This window comes from Caloenas nicobarica, chromosome 4 (genome assembly GCF_036013445.1).
Source record: "Caloenas nicobarica isolate bCalNic1 chromosome 4, bCalNic1.hap1, whole genome shotgun sequence".
Lineage (NCBI taxonomy): Eukaryota > Metazoa > Chordata > Aves > Columbiformes > Columbidae > Caloenas > Caloenas nicobarica.
In genome coordinates this window covers 60,899,865-60,915,984 of record NC_088248.1, presented here as the reverse complement: position 1 = coordinate 60,915,984, position 16,120 = coordinate 60,899,865, and the positions used below count along the sequence as shown (strand labels likewise).

The window sequence follows — 16,120 nt, the reverse complement described above, 5'->3', positions numbered from 1 at the left end:
TCTCCTTTATCAGAAATAGTGGTGAGGATTAGTAAATTCTCCACAAATTCCTCAAGCTTTCTTTTATATATGACATTAATTAGTTCATTACAGAATTAATGATCAAGATACAAGCTATCTTTTTTTTTCCCCTGTTCCTGAATCCAGGAACACTAAATAGAAGGTGGCAAATGTAACAAGGAAATCACACCAGCTGAGCTGATACCTTTAATGAATGAAACTTGCCAGGTAGCTCAGTGTGGAAATATTTGATGAAAGCAACTTACATAACAGAAAGATGAACAAAATCTCAAGTATAAAACGCTTGTCAAAAAAATGGAGATAACAGGTTTCGCTTCTCTGTTGGCTGCTAAAGGTGACAGGAAAGCTATCGAGCCATGGACTGGAGAGAACAGCTGACACTATTTACTCCACATGCAGTTATCCTTGTGCACTTGACTTTGTTTAGATGAAAAAATACTGATAACATAAAACCATTCTAACACTGTATTAGGCATTTTTAAAGCTCATTTGTACTGTCCACACGGTCCAGGGAAAATTTCTGCTATGGGATAACCAAATGGCCTTACTGCACAGGACAGGATAACGTGATGCGCTGCTATACTGGTGATGGCTCCCACATCATCTTTCAATTGAGAGGTACTGGCCAACGGTGCACGACCCTCCAGCATGGGCAATCTGCCGGGTTGATCATCATCTGTAGGTGGAACGAACAAGGTACCGATGATCATATCCGTTTTGGTTTGTCAAACCTTGAGGCTGTAATGGCCCAAGTATAAGTATTTTTACCTCTGCAACTGTATTAAATAGAGATAGCCTTTCAACCATCCTTTTCCACTTCACATCAAACTCTTCTCCTCTGCAAACACTATCTGCCTTGTAGTCACCAAGCCATGATTACACATTTTCAAGTAAAACTGTACTTGAGTATAATAGTAGTATATCTTCAGGCCATTAGAGCTGAAGATTAAGCTGTGGTCTGATGTAGTCAAGCATTCTGTGTCAACAGAATCGACAAGTTCATGTATTACAGCTCCTGTGAGAGCCTGTAGAAGTTGCATGTCTGCCACCTTTGGAGATAAACCTGCTAATGATCAGGTGCACACTACATCTGAGTATTTATTCTCATTTTAAATATCTTGCTCAGCAGCTCTGGATGTTACCAGGGGTCCCTCCTCTCCTAGGAGGAAACCTGTCCTTGCTGCAAGTTTCCATTTCACCAGTTGCATCCAATAGAAATGTCATCAGTGAATAGACGAAATAAAGTTTCTGTACCTTTCAACTACTCAGATTTGGACTCTGACAGAGAGCTCCTCACTCGTTTGTGATTTAAAGGGAAATTGCTGCCAACAATTCAGGAAGCTGCTCTACAGCTCAACCACATGGAAGGCTGTTGGAGACTGCAGCAAACAATGTATTAATTCGTAGCTGGTCAGAGATTAGGAAAAAGGGCACAAGAGGAATATTCGATGTTGAAGGAAACAGAATAACCATAGTTAGCAAACAGAACTTCAAGTGGATGAAGTGAAAACGGCAGGTATGTATTATATCAAACAGAGGTCATCATATCAAGAACTACACGGTGCTGGTACACAGCAGGCCTCTCAGGCTTTGCAGGTGGGCTGAACTCCTCCTCCAAGTGAAAACTGAAATTTACACTTTGGATTGTTTTTTTCTTTTGTATAAATATTTTTGTCTGCTATGTCTTTACACATTTTACAAAAAAGTGTGTTCTCTGAAACAATCCCTACTCACTTAAATATTAATCTATTTACATTAACATTTAGTATTTCATTCATGTAAGCTTGAGGCTTTTTTATGATGTCCCATTGGAAGAGTTGTATGAAGCTTTTACTATATTCAGCACTATCAAGTGCAAAATTTCAAGAATCTTCATCTAATAGAAACTAAACATTTTCCCTCAATTTTATCCCACCAGTATCTTAAGTATTGCCGCATCAATTTCATACATTCTCAAAGAATTTCAGATTTATAAGCACTATCACACTGAGTAAATGCTGACTTCAAAGAAAATACTGTGTTTAACCACGCACTTCATTTGTATACTCAAGTCGTGTATTTTGGGATTTATTTGTGATTAATTTTCAAGAACTTCCATCCTCATTGCAGATTACTGCAGTGACTGAAGGCTGTTTGGGCTTTTTAAACTAAAGCCACGTTAGACAGGTACTCAGCTGGCCACAGAGGATGCTCTGAGACATCCAGCAAGCCCTGTCTCTGCATTGGCCTTTTCGCCGCCACCTCTCGGCTCTGCAGCCCTCCTCCTCCTGGCTCAGGACTGGGTCTGACACACGAGTGAGCCACGGGGCAGTCAGCGGAGCAGCCTGGTCAGCAGTGCCAGCTCTGCGTGGATGTCACGCAGCGGCCAGGCCAGCAAGCACCGGGCACAGGAGCACCGGGCACACGGCCGCTTTCCTCACCCTGCCCCGGGACTGCAGCCACTGCCCCTCTCCGCCTGCTGCACGGAGGCGAGTTGCAGATGCGAAGTGGTGTCGGTGGGCTGGTATTACAGAGATGACAGCTTGTCGGACTTCTGATGTTGCTAACCTGATATTTTTCAAAAGTTGTCTTGCACATAAATCAAATTTTACATCTGTATTCACAGATACCACCACTTCACTTCCTCCTCCACCTCCTCCAATGTCCACATTCAACCAATCTTGGAACCAGAAAAGGTATATAAACCCAATTTAAACTAAACCCAAACTCCTACAATAGAACAGGTCCCCATTTTTGAAAGCAGGGATTTAAAAAAAAAAAAAAAAAAAAAAAAATCAGTGTGTTTGTTTAAATTAGAAGCTGGCTGCAAAACTCTAGAGATCTATCAGGTACATGTCTCATTTCAACCAACTCCTTTTTCTTACTTACACTTTTTCCCCACCTCAATCCCTCCCCTTGGTATCACCACCAAATTGTTTTTAGCCTTAAACCAGGGTGTTGTGCTCACAGTCTTTTTCCTCTAACCTGTGGCACTTGCTCTTCAAATCTGCTATTGTCACTATTATGAATGGACAAATATATTGGCTTTTATCACAATGATGACCAGCACTAACTGCTGCTGTTTCTAGTCTTTCCCTTTTTTTTTTTGGTAGATATCACAAACTCACTCCACTTCGTGTTATCCACTCTCCTTTATATATCTGATTAATGATTGTGGCTACTTTCTCCTTGTTCCACAAACAGGCAAAAATGAGTATTTGTATGGTGGTTTTTTCCACTGGAGTGATTTAGGTGGTTTTTCATGCCAAGTTTAATTACAACTCTGAAAATAAGCTTGCTTTACACTATTAGGAAAGCACACACACAAAATGTTGAAGATTTTCTGTTTCCAATTTCCTTATAAGATACTGTACTTAACTCTGCTTTTTCAGAGTCTAACAAAGCTGCCTTCCACACAGGAGTGTATTCTTCAGTATTTGTCAAGACTATATCTGAGAATGTCTTAGTTTGTCATCATCTGAGCAAAAGCACTTGTTAGATTAAAAGCAAATGTAGCTGTGTACATAGCTATTAAGTGGAGTAACCATGTTTATTAGTGTGAAGATTTAAGAAAAATTTTTACGTTGGCAACCCCTGTATGTACCAAGGCTATTCATAATATATGAGGCTCTTCGCAAAGATTTTTTTTTTTTTAATTGCATCAAAACTTAAGGCATGTTATCAAGCTATGCAGAAGTATTACATATGGAACTAATTTTAAAGGCATTCTTAAGACTGGCTTCAATAAAGACTGAACTGATGTTCAATTCCAAACCCGTGCAAAAGGTGTCAAGCCCTAGAAGCAAAGGGCATGCAGATTCTAAAGGATAACTGATCTTATCCTAAGTCCCTATCATACCTTGTTCAGATAATAAGAAATAATCTATGGAGACTGTTTTGACATTTTTCCATGTATAATATGGATTATATTTTTCTAGATCTATAATTTCAAATAAAACACAAAGTAGGCTTAAATTATTTGCATTAATACATGCATCTGTTACTATGTATTAAAAACCAGTACAGTTTAAGATTTAGATTAAATATAATCTAAAAATACCTAGGTTTGGGGCTACAAACTGTGTATGAAGGAACTGCTGCTAGTTATGTATTACACAAGTTCAGCTCAGAGAGGTGTTTCTGTTAGCACATGCCCTTACATTTACTGTCTGCAATTCAGTTTTCATTCAATCCATCACTAAATCAAGAGAGACAGACCTGCAGCATTTGGAATGGAATAGGATCAAGTCACTGCTTTTGACTTCTAGGTCTAAAACGTATTTCTGCCACCAAATAACAGCCCATATTGCCTTGTAATTGGGAAAAAAAGAAGTTGTATAAGTTGTTCAAGATGCTTAAGTATCTTGTCCAATAGTTTAAAGTGTAAATATTTTACATATATTTGGACATTTAGTTTAAATTCCTTTATTTGGTAATATCTATACAATTCCCTTTTTTTTGAGCACCTATCCATACATTAGCTGAAGGTTGGTTACAAGCTAAAAGGTACCTCTCCTGAAGCCAGTAAAACAGAATAGCAATCAAAATTGAGTCATCCCCTCAAAGTATTGTGTTAAGAATTCCTAAATGGCAACTCCTCACAAGAAGCTAAACCAGAACCCAAATCCTAACAACACTGTCCTACTGGAGAGGTTTGTGTTAATACAACACATCCAAGATCAGTTGAGACTATCAAACCAATTAAGAGAGGGTGCAGGAAACCCCACAAGCAATAATTAAACATACCTGAGTCCTTACATCAGAAATTATTTAACATTTGAGAACTGAGAATGTTAGACCTGTATCTGTATTCAAACAGATACACTTAACTAAAATATTCAACAGTGACAAGTCTGAATTAGGTGATCAAGTAGCCAAGTATATACAATCCAATTCCATTTGTTTCTTACAAGTTGAGTTGTGTTATCAGTACTCAATCACCCAGAATCCTTTTTTACTATTTAATGTACTTGTGGTTTTAGCAAAAAGGGTCTCAGTACCAGCAACAGGTAAAGCCCCAAGCATTACTCTGCAACTACAACCTCAAACTTGCCACAGCAGCAGGATGACACAAAATATCATCTTATTCACATCGAGCTGTCAACAACTTAAGTATAGAAAACTATACTCAACTCAATCTGTTCTACAATATGTCATTTTACGTGAAATATTTTGACCATGACTCTAATTTTTGTAATTATACTGCAATTACGTTTAAATTAGGGTTTAATTTAACTAAAACTTTTGTTTTTCAGCATTTACATTATTGTAAAGGACAGCATGTTTTAGCTATTTCTACTGCAGGAGTTTACATGCTTTTGAAAATTTATACCCTTATTAATATAGCTCTGCTACTGTAACTTTATTTTTTTTTAAAAAAAGCACAGATGCTGTACAGCATTGGAAAAGATTATTCTGCAAATTGTCACATACGGGTGAGTAAAAGTGAACTTGCAACTTAACACTCTTTCCAGAGGCAGCTTCTATGGTGACACCAAACCTGAAGACCCTGATTATGCATCCTGGTCATAGTCTTCACAGATCATCGCATTACCACCTATCAAAACACCTGCACTATTATTCCTCCACACTATTAGAGCTGATTGAGTTTTCACAGATATGTACTGGCAACCTTTGAAAACTAGCACCTATTGTCTGTGAACATTCCTAACCTTCTCAATTGCAAATGATTAAAACAAATTAAAAAAAATCCAAGTCAAATAATTATGAAGGTAAAACACAGTATTATCCAAAAATATTACCAAGTAAACTAACACTCTGTGCAAGTGCTTTAGAATAATCCACAGCCATTTGAAAATATAGCTAACTTATGCAGCAATACAAGACAAGGATTTTGGAGTAAGCGAGTTGCCTCTACACTAAAAGTCTCTCTAAAATGTAGCTTCTTCATTTCAAACAAATTCTAGGTCTTATGCAATTAATTGAGCTATTGGCATTGTCTATTTCAGACACCAAAAAATTTCTTTCGTAACTGAAACTCCAAAGTTTCAGATAACGAAGTAATAAAACTCCAGATGACATTCAGTGCAATAATATTTAAAAAAAAGCCAACAAATAAGTGCAACATTGCACTGCTGTAGAAAATACTATTTATTATACATTTAAATACAAATTTGAAATGTGTTGTGGACACATCTGCAGGGTTACAGGTAAAAAATTAAAATGTACAAAGTTATGTTCTGCATCTCTCAAGACTGACGCTTCAAAAAAACACTTCACAAAATACCAAAAGTTCATCTTTGTAAGAACAGCAAAGATAGTAACATATACAATCTTTTGCTTGGCAGATTATCTTTGTTCTCTCCCTGCATAAAGTACCTAGTTTGTAAACAGTCTTTAAAAGTGTTATCAGCATTAAGGAATGTGTAATCACAGTTCATATGGATTCGTCCCGCAATGAATTATAATGCTACACAGTAGTTTCGTGTTTCCACAACCCAGTTCTAATATTACCAGTACTGTCTGCAGTGAGCAAGGGTCCATCCTGTCCACTGCTTTTAAGCGGTCCGTTCTGAATGGCTAAATTTAAGCCATAAGATTTTTGTTGGTTTTCAAGTTCAACTGCTATTGGTTTCCTTATAATATCTTTTTTGTTGTTGGAAGCTATTGTTTTTTCAGTATTTCTGCTACTTTTTGGAAGCGTACTGCAAGCATCGCTGCTATCTTGTTGGGACTGGTTATACTGACGTTCTCTATACGCCAAATAGGCTCTTCGGCTCCTTGAATGCCCTTCGCTGTTGCTTTGCCGACTTTTAGGCAAGCCGTTCTGCACGCTTCCTTCCACGCTTGTGGGAACATCATACGCGTATTCCCTCAATACTGCAAGCCTGCTAGCACGATGTCCCTTGCTTCTGTTCTTATGATGCCGACTTGCGTGTCCATTTGTCCGAAACTGTACCTCTAAGGGAGCCACATGCATTTTGATATCGTTATCCACTGAATGTTCAGTGAGGCTGTTATCAAGCTGAGGACCTGTGTTCAATGGCAGCGAAGTAGGGTGGCACTGAGCTGCTGCAGCTTGTAAGTTTGTTAGTTTACAGCCTTGAGAAGAATTTTTTAGGCTTGATGCACTTTTATTTGTGCATGAAGATTCTGCGCTACTGTTGGTGCACTTGGGGGCCTCTCCGTTGGTTCCACTGGAACTGGAGGGCTGCACGTTTACTTGCACTGAATACGTGCTCCTTCCAGGGCAGCAAGTCATTATCCATGCATGCCTGACATCTTCCCTGTTAATACAATGGTGCACCATAAGAAAGGCACTGAAGCTTAAACACGTTGCCCCAAAAAAACAGCTGAAGATCAGGTCCATGGGGTAATACAGGGAAACCGACAGAGCTCCAAAGATCCACAGAGCGACGTACAAAAGCAAAGTAAGGCCCACTCCCAGCAGCTGGGCTTGAAAACTGTGCTCGTTCTCCAAAGCAGATGTGGAAACCAGAGACACAGACAACGAATCTTGATGAGCCAGTTCCCCATGTTCATTGGTTGCCAGACGCTGCTGTTCCTCAACAGGTTCTTTAAGTTCATATTTACGTTCAGGGTGACGTTTTAGTTGTATGAATATGCTGAGAAAATACATACAGTTTATGAAAATTATAAAGCTAGCTGGTCCATAAAATGCTCCCAAGCTGGGCTCCCAAGTCATCCAGCAACTGGAAAACAAACAAACCAAAGAATCAAAATGGACATCATCTCACAAGTCACTTATGCTTTATCAGTTCATAATTGTACTTTGGCTGTGTTATATTTTCTGAAAGAATCAGAATTAATTGCAACAAGTACTTAGAAAAGGAAATCCATGAAATCTTAAGACAGCGCTCTCAGTGATATGGTACTTACTAAGGAGCGTTAGGTCTGCTGCCATAATTTCGGATGTTTGCTGCTGCTGTTATTCCACAAACGATGATAGGGATCCCTCCACCAATGAGGTAGAACCTAGAAAGTAAAGCCCTTATAATCAGTGGCTGCTTAATGGCAATGGATTTTATTCAGTCACCATGACGGGTTCTGGAAATATGCAAGTTCTTTAAGAAAATAAATAGGGTAAATCAGGTTTGGCCTTTTGCAATATCATTTATTTCTAAGGCTTCCTTGCTACTGTATTTTTCCTCCTGTTGTAAACCACCTCTCTCAACAACTCACCTCCCTTGCAGGCACTGAATTAAAATATATACAGAAGGAAGAAGCAAAAGCTGGCAGTCAAAAGTTGTAAACTGATGGAAGAGAATACAGAAGCTTGGAAAGAAAGCAGTAAGTGGTTTGTCTCTTGCTCCAGAGATGAACTTGCCTGATATTATGGACACCGAGTGCAGAAGATCAGTCATAAGAACTCCTGTTACTTGTGGGTGGTGGTGTGGATGTGTGTGTGGGGGGGTGTGTGTGTGTAGAGGGGCCTGGGGGGGTGGTGTTGGTTTTATGTATTTATTTTTAATGGACTCTGTAATCTCATAGTATATACCTCCTGCTTCCCTGTGCTGGTGTTAATAAATCTTAAGCCTTCACAAGGACAAGGGCACATGCTGTTTGAGTATCTAACTTTTCATTCCAATCTCCATAAATTCACATTGAATTCATTAGTGGCAGCTCAATAACTACTGATAATCATTCTAATACCACTCTGTCCTGTATCTTATGCTAATCCAGTCCAAATTCAGATTAGAACATGCAGCAAAAACTACTACTGTGACATGTGGATGGGTAGTTTGCTTTTTCAACAGGAGACACCAATTCCAATGGTCCTGGACCTTTTCACTGCATTTTAGATTATTCACCAGAAGTTTCTGCTGTCTCACTTAAGACACAAACCAACATTCTAAAATAAATTAAATCTCTTCGAAGTCTAGGTACACTAAGTATATTTCTTAGATGCTGAATCCTATGGCATTGGTTTATTCTGTATCTTGATGTAGCAATCAGAAGCTGGCCAGATGAAGAAGATCGTTGTGGCATTTTACTCTACTTATCTTTCACTACAAGTTACCAAATCACTGCCTCAAAGAGGCATCACTACTCAAACATGAACAGACAGGTGATGCCCATTCTAAACAAGGCAAATTGTTATCGGTGAGAGAGTGAAGCAATATGGATTGTTTGCATCCATAGTTCAGTTTGCTGCATTGAAGGAACATCTTTAAAACTGGCCTTGAACCATACTGAGACACCAAGTACCAACACCAAAAAAAACAAAGTGCATGGTTGTGTGTTGCAGTGTCTAAGTCTTCAGCAATTCCTAAGAGTCCAAATTACAAACCAAAACTATCGCGCAACAGGGAGCTGTATGAACAAAATAGTAATTAAAAAAACACAGACAAAGCATGCTAGAGGATGCACAAAGTAATATTCAGATTTTGGGGCTGAATGCTGTACAAGCTAAAACTTTTCCTTAAGTTAGATCAAAAACAGAAAAACAAATCTAATGACAGGTACAAAAGAGGTGTTAGGATGGTAACAAAAAAGAAATGTAAATAGTGAAATGTTGTGTTTCTAAGTAGAGCAGTCACCCAGTATTTGTATTACAGTAGTAAAAATATTTGTATTTATTTTAAAATAAAATTTACAAAATACAAATATTTGTATTTTTATTTTATGCTCTACATGAAGTATCCCATTAAGATCTTCAGCAAGGTTCTTTGCAAAGCGGTTCTTTTATGTATAAAAAATTGAAACCGTTTCCTTTTGTCTCGGTTGTAGTCTGCAGAACAAAATACAGCTTCTGCACAACAAACTCCATTTCCTTCTTGTGACTGGCAGCTGAGGACCTCAGTTATTTTTACACTTTCTTGCCTGGCATGGCAAGAAAATATACTTGGCATAAAGTTCTTCACAGTTAAGAAATTCCAGTCAGTGCCAAGTGTTGCACTTTCTTCTCAACACAGCTACTGTGAGCCACAAAAAAATCTCCCGTCTAATGCCTATGGCAACTTTCTGAAGAACCCCAGATCCATTTCAAAGTCTTTTTCCACCTTGTTCATGACCTGTGACAAAGTCCCATTTAATATATAATGAAGATCATCATCACCAACAAAACTGCCTTGCATGCAATGAATTTTCCCAAATAAAGAATAAATCTATCCTATGATAAATCTAAGAATACATCTTATCTATGCTAGAGGGGAAGGAAGTTTAACAGGTATGAAGTCCACCCTCAGAAAATACCTACGGAAACTGAAGATCAGTGTAAATATCATGTCCACCTATCACCTGTAAGGCAGACTTCTTTAAACCCAAAGCACATAAGGCAGAATAATTTACATATGGAAAATAAGGAGAAAAATGTGTACCTACATACAGTTATCAGTGCTTTTTTTTCTGTTCCAAAAGACCCTTTGTAATTCTGAAAAGGCACACGGAGGAGGAATATAAACAGTGTGGAGGCCAACAAAGAATCAGTTGGTTTGTCTCTCTAAATTCCAGTAACAAGGGGCATGATAACAGTAGGTGACCAGTTCCAAACAAGCAAGAAACTCTTGCACAAAACTCTTTGTGCTGTGCCACTATAGGAAGTTTTGTTTTGAACATAAGCTTAAAAGACAACTGACGAACAAAAAAAGAACCTTCTATGGCGATTCCATGCAAAACCATCACACATCTAAAGAAATCCCTGATCTGCAATAAGTTGGGTTTTGAGTAAATCTGAAAAACATGAAGCAAGTTTACTCTGTTCTGATGCTTGTCTCCAAAGTTACTGCCACTGTCACAGATGAGGTGTCCAGATATGAAATGGTATGTACATGTGTATGTCTATGCAGAACTGCGCCTGTGAGGCCAGTAATTTTACTGTAACATTTTCCAAAGCAAGAACTCTATGACGAAAAAAAAATAATCACAACAGATGTTAAAAAGGTTCCTCAGTACCCTGCTGGAAGGCACACAGTTGGTGATGGGCACAATATCATACAGTGAATACAACAGATTTACTTTTTTTTACTTTTTAAGAAAGAAAAATAATAAAAGGAAAGCAAAGACAACACTTAAGTGATATACATATAAACCATCTACCTTCTAATTTATCAATCAAATATTTCTATATGCTTGTACATAGTTGATGATATTCAGAAAAGCATTTCTGATTTTCTGCAGTCTCTGTACTTTAAAATCAAGCTTTCCAAGTATTTGCCTATAACTAATCGAAGTTAATCAACTTCTGCCACCTTGTGGAGAATTTCAGCTTAGCAGTTTTTAATTAATAAGAGGCTCAGTAAGCTCCGTGAATGAAGTATGTTAATGTTTTCTATTAAAAAGTATTTCACATCAGAATTTCAGAGACAATCAGTTTATCTCATTTCAATGATTTCAGAAATAAACATTCTAAGAGGAATGCTTCACAAAGAACTCTATTTTCATTTGATAATGAGTGATACTTATTTTTCAAATTATTTGTAACCAACCTTTGGAAAACATATTAAACTTTATTTATTTAAATTGCAGTGTTTGTTAATTGTGTGATAACAGTTCTCCATATTCTTTCTTCTATGATAACTTAATAGGAACGCTGCTCTCTGAATTCCTAATCAAAGCTCCAGTGGTGACACTGAAACACCACCCATTTCTTAGTTTACAGATCACGAACACAGCATTGCAACAGTAATACGCCAAGACCAATCGTCCTTCACCTCACTCTCCTTAACATAATGCTGAGAAATGACTTTATGGATTTGGAAAGAAAGTATTTTATGAAAGGCACTTGCAAAAACACAGTAGTGACCTGTTACGTTTTTTGGTCAGAACATAAGCACAGTAACCTGGGAAATAATGAGCTGCAGAAACAAACAATAAGCTCACCTTAGCATTGGTCTGGGTGGAGGAGGTGGCTCATCAGGATCTTGACATCTTTTTACTTTTTTGGTTACTTGCTTGTAAATATTACGAGATGTCACTCCCAGCCACAGTACTGTCGCAAGAGTGGAATAATGGAGAATTATCCCAACCTTAAGAAAAAAAAAAAAATTAAGCCCCAAACATTTCCTTTCTACAAGTTAAATAATTAATAATTTAACACAAAACTTGCATAGAGCCTGAGTTTTCAAAAGCTCAGTTCAAGAGAAGAAAAAATCCTTTTATTTTACTATGACTGTTCAATGTGGGTTTCAAAAAACCAAAATGTTATGCAAATCCATCTTCCTATCAGCTGAATCTGGAAATGCTACATATTTACAGTTGCTTCTAGTGGAAGGAAAACTTAGTAACGTGGGAACAACTTTGCTGGCCAGCATTTTTAAGATTACATATCAATCATACACTTCGTGGAACACTTTAAAATATCTTGTGTTACAGATACTATTCAAACTGAAAAAAAGAGAACAGCAAACCAATGGTATTACGGTAACTATGTAGCAGGTGGCAAAATACAGACTGCTAACACTCAGTGATTTTAATATAATGCAAAAAAAAAAAACAGGAAGTGTCATACTTTGGATATTTAACCAGCCACCACAGACTGACTGGGCACTGCTGTTAAGAAAATGGTTGTCTGACAGATCCATTTGCATCTGCATTATTTTCTGAAGTGAACATTCTTTTCTTGGGAGTTCCCAGAACGTCTTTTAAGTCCCTAGGGTTTTGTTGAGGAAAGCCACAATCTGGTTGTCCTGTATTTCCTTACTTAAAATCCAATACTCAGATGAAGTGACTGCGAGAAGTAGGTTTCATATGTCCCTTAAACGACAGCACATGCATAGAAGAGGCGACGCTTCAGTTTCTTTTAAGATGACTGGAGGTGGTTCCTTGCAAGTTTCAATCACCAGTGAAAGCACAACTCTTAAACAACACCCTCCATATCACAGAATTTCTCTTGGAGGGTTACTGTCTCCAAGAATGCAAGAAAAAAAGATTACCGTTTGTCAAACTATTTCCTCATCTCCATATATACGTGTGCGTGTGCGCACAGACAAGCATTCTCTTTATATTTGTAAGGGAAGGATCAGAGACATTTTATTGCAACACTTTGAACTGTCAACCTCATTACTGTAAATTCAAAAAGAAACATTATGGAATATCATGCTGAAGGACTAGAAACTTCTGAAGCACTGGATGGAAAAAAAGAAAACAAAAATTTCACTGATATAATTCCAAAGTGGCTACTGTTATTATACTGAAACACTACAACTGAATTAGCGATGGCCAAATCTTACAAAACAAATCAATATAAAAGAGCACTCTCAATAAAGCCAGTGATGTTTGTTTAGAGAAAGCATTGGTCTCTGACTAGAAACTCCCTCCCTCCCTTTTAGGTTGTACTGAGCAAATAGAAATAACTCTTTTAATACCTGTGGAAATCAGTTTTCTCAAGGTCTGTAAAGGCCACATACAAGCCTATAAAACAATTTCATAACAAGTAAGTCTCAAAAATAAAACAAACAGGTATCACATTTCTTTGTGATAGCATTTTGGACAAAAAATATTTCTGTTGCACTTCTGAAATATTTTTCCAGTTTTCAAGTAACAAACTAGTTTTATCTTCATGGCTGGATGAAAATACAAGAGAAATCTTAAAAGTAACAAAATAAATCATTTTTTGGTCTAAATTTTACATTCTGATGAAAATGCCTGTACAGTACGACAGTTCTGTAGGAGGCAAGGGGAGTGTATACATATATAAGAGGATGAGACTGGTAACTAATTTTTTGAAGTGTTTGCATGTCTACTTACTGCTTGGCAAATGCTGGCGTTCCTGGTCTGAGTTATGCCTCCAATAAACATCACACATGTCAGGAAAATATGAAAGCTCAGGTTAACTAGCATATGCCAGCTTTTTACACTGATCCTGATCACACTGTTAAAAGAAACAAATTAGACAACATAAAACACAGCTGCATTATTGTCTTTCAGAAACTAGCATGATACACTTGTGATAAATGAGATATAATTACTGTTAATGATTGTTTGACTATCATGTACTTTGTAATCAAATATAATCTCTGGTCTTCATCACAAGAAATTAAAACACCCTCCTATTAACTCGCTTTATACAACTATTTGGGGCCTGATTCAAAAATTTTAGGCTTCAAGCTTTCACATCAACAGAAGTGTAAAAGGCTGAAGAGTTTGTTAAATTCTACCATCGTGCTTGAGTGGACTCTTTCATCATGTAGCAAAAGCGAAAAGTGAAAAATTAAAGAGATACATGGTTAGGAGAACTAAATTTTCATACTCAAGAACACATGCTTAGCTATTAGTTTGCATCAACAAATTTTATAGGGAAAAAAAAACCCCTCACAAATGCAGATCACTGTATTATCAAAAAGAAAAAGTAGTCTAAGCACTATGAAACTAATTTTTTAAGTCTAGTAACTTTGATTCATACCTGTGATGGTATATGTAACTGACTATGATCATCAACAGACACATTAGCAAAACCATGGCAGTGGCATAAATTACTGGATGCAAAAGATCAGCTGGCTGCGTATATAATTCAGCTCCTGTCAAGTCCTGACAAAAACAAAATTAACATTAGTTCACCTTATCTCTTCATTTTGTGAGGGTGGGGAATGGAAAAGGAAGCACAAATTAAGTAGTAACAGGAACCTTCTAGATGAAATGTCTTCCCCCCACCCTACCCTAAAGCCAACCCTCCAACTTTTTATTATTTGATGTTTCTGGCTTTCTTCCACTATTACCTGCTATTCTGGCTGATCTTTATAAATGCAGTCACCCATCTTACAGAACACTTAAACTTCATACATACTTTAATACAGAGAGAAGTCAGCAGCTTATAGACACACACCATTTTCTTCTTCCTAAAATATTTATATGTATAGCATGTAGAACAACTGTGCGTTTCAGTTATGATTATTATCTTCTGCAACAACCCAAAGAACATTACAGGAAGGGCCCCCAGCAAGTCCTATAGGACAAGGGCTAATCAGTACAAACTGGAACACAGGAGGTTCCAACTTAAATTTGAGAAGAAACTTCTTCTCAGTGATGGTGACAGAGCACTGGAACAGGCTGCCCAGGGAGGTTGTAGAGTCTCCTTCTCTGGAGACATTCAAAACCCGCCTGGACGCCTTCCTGTGTAACCTCATCCAGGTGTTCCTGCTCCGGCGGGGGGATTGGACTAGATGATCTTTCGAGGTCCCTTCCATCCTTAACATTCTGTGATTCTGTGAAGTCTGCAGATGATGCTATAGACTGGAGGGACTGACCAGTAGATTGGAGGATATTCAGAGCGATGTTCGTGAGGCAGAATAATGGGCTGATATAATGAAATTTAGCGAAGGTAAATGCTAAAAGATCTGCATCTGGGATGTAATAACCTCATGCGTGCAAAAATAAAGGCTGGGCACTTGCCTTATTAGAAAGCAACCAAAGAACCACTTGAGGGTACTGGCAGACAAAAGCTGACCCCAAGTCAGCAGTGCAGCCTGTGGCCCAAGGCCAGACTTTGCTGTACTAGCAAAAAACACAGCAAGTGGGTGAAGTGGTTATTCCCCTCTGTTCAGTACTGTGACACCATCTCCTCAGAACTGTCTTCAATCTGAGGCTCACCAGTACAAGAAAGGCACTGACATACTGGATGGAGCAAGTCTAACAGGTCACTGGGACGATTAGCAGGCTGAAGCATACAATGTCTGAGGCTAAATGTCTGAGTTTGTTCATCTTTAGGAAGACAGAAGAAAACTCATCTTGAACTACCTACTGGGATGGTATAAAGAAGACTGAGTCAAACTCTTCTTGGAGCTGAACCATGAAATAATGAGAAGCAATGGACATTATCAGCAACATGGAAAGTTCTGATCAGATATAGGAAAAAAATCGTAATGGCAGTGGGCACACACTGGCCAGAGAGACTCTGCCCTTGTACATACTCAAAGCTTGACTGAGTATGACCTGGAGCAATATGATCTGACTTTGAAGCTCAAACTTCAAGCAGATAATTGGACCAAATGACATCCAGACGTTCTCCCTACCAGACTGTTATTCTATGATTACTGTTTGACTGGAATATATAGTTGACAACTCAAAAATAATTCAACAGCTCTTTAGCTTTGTTCAAGTCTTCTGAACCCACCCATCAAAATGTTACTTAAGGAGTAAGCATGAAATGGGACCTTGGACTGTTAAAGCATGGCAGTATTTCAAATGACATTTAAGGGGTGAC

At 37.9% G+C, this 16,120-nt stretch overlaps 1 protein-coding gene across 2 annotated transcripts in view; it reads right to left on the bottom strand.

Annotated features, from left to right (window-relative positions):
* Positions 1–6,163: 6,163 nt before the first annotated feature.
* The window catches only part of ADGRA3 (adhesion G protein-coupled receptor A3), a 57,965-nt gene continuing 48,008 nt past the window's right edge, over positions 6,164–16,120 (bottom strand). For both annotated transcript variants that reach the window (XM_065633409.1, XM_065633410.1), the window contains 5 exons: positions 14,324–14,448; positions 13,669–13,792; positions 11,803–11,948; positions 7,861–7,956; positions 6,164–7,673 (listed from right to left, as the gene is read on the bottom strand). In XM_065633409.1, the coding sequence (XP_065489481.1) occupies positions 6,431–7,673; positions 7,861–7,956; positions 11,803–11,948; positions 13,669–13,792; positions 14,324–14,448 (1,734 nt within the window). In that variant the 3' untranslated portion in view covers positions 6,164–6,430. The remainder of the gene's footprint in view (positions 7,674–7,860; positions 7,957–11,802; positions 11,949–13,668; positions 13,793–14,323; positions 14,449–16,120) is intronic.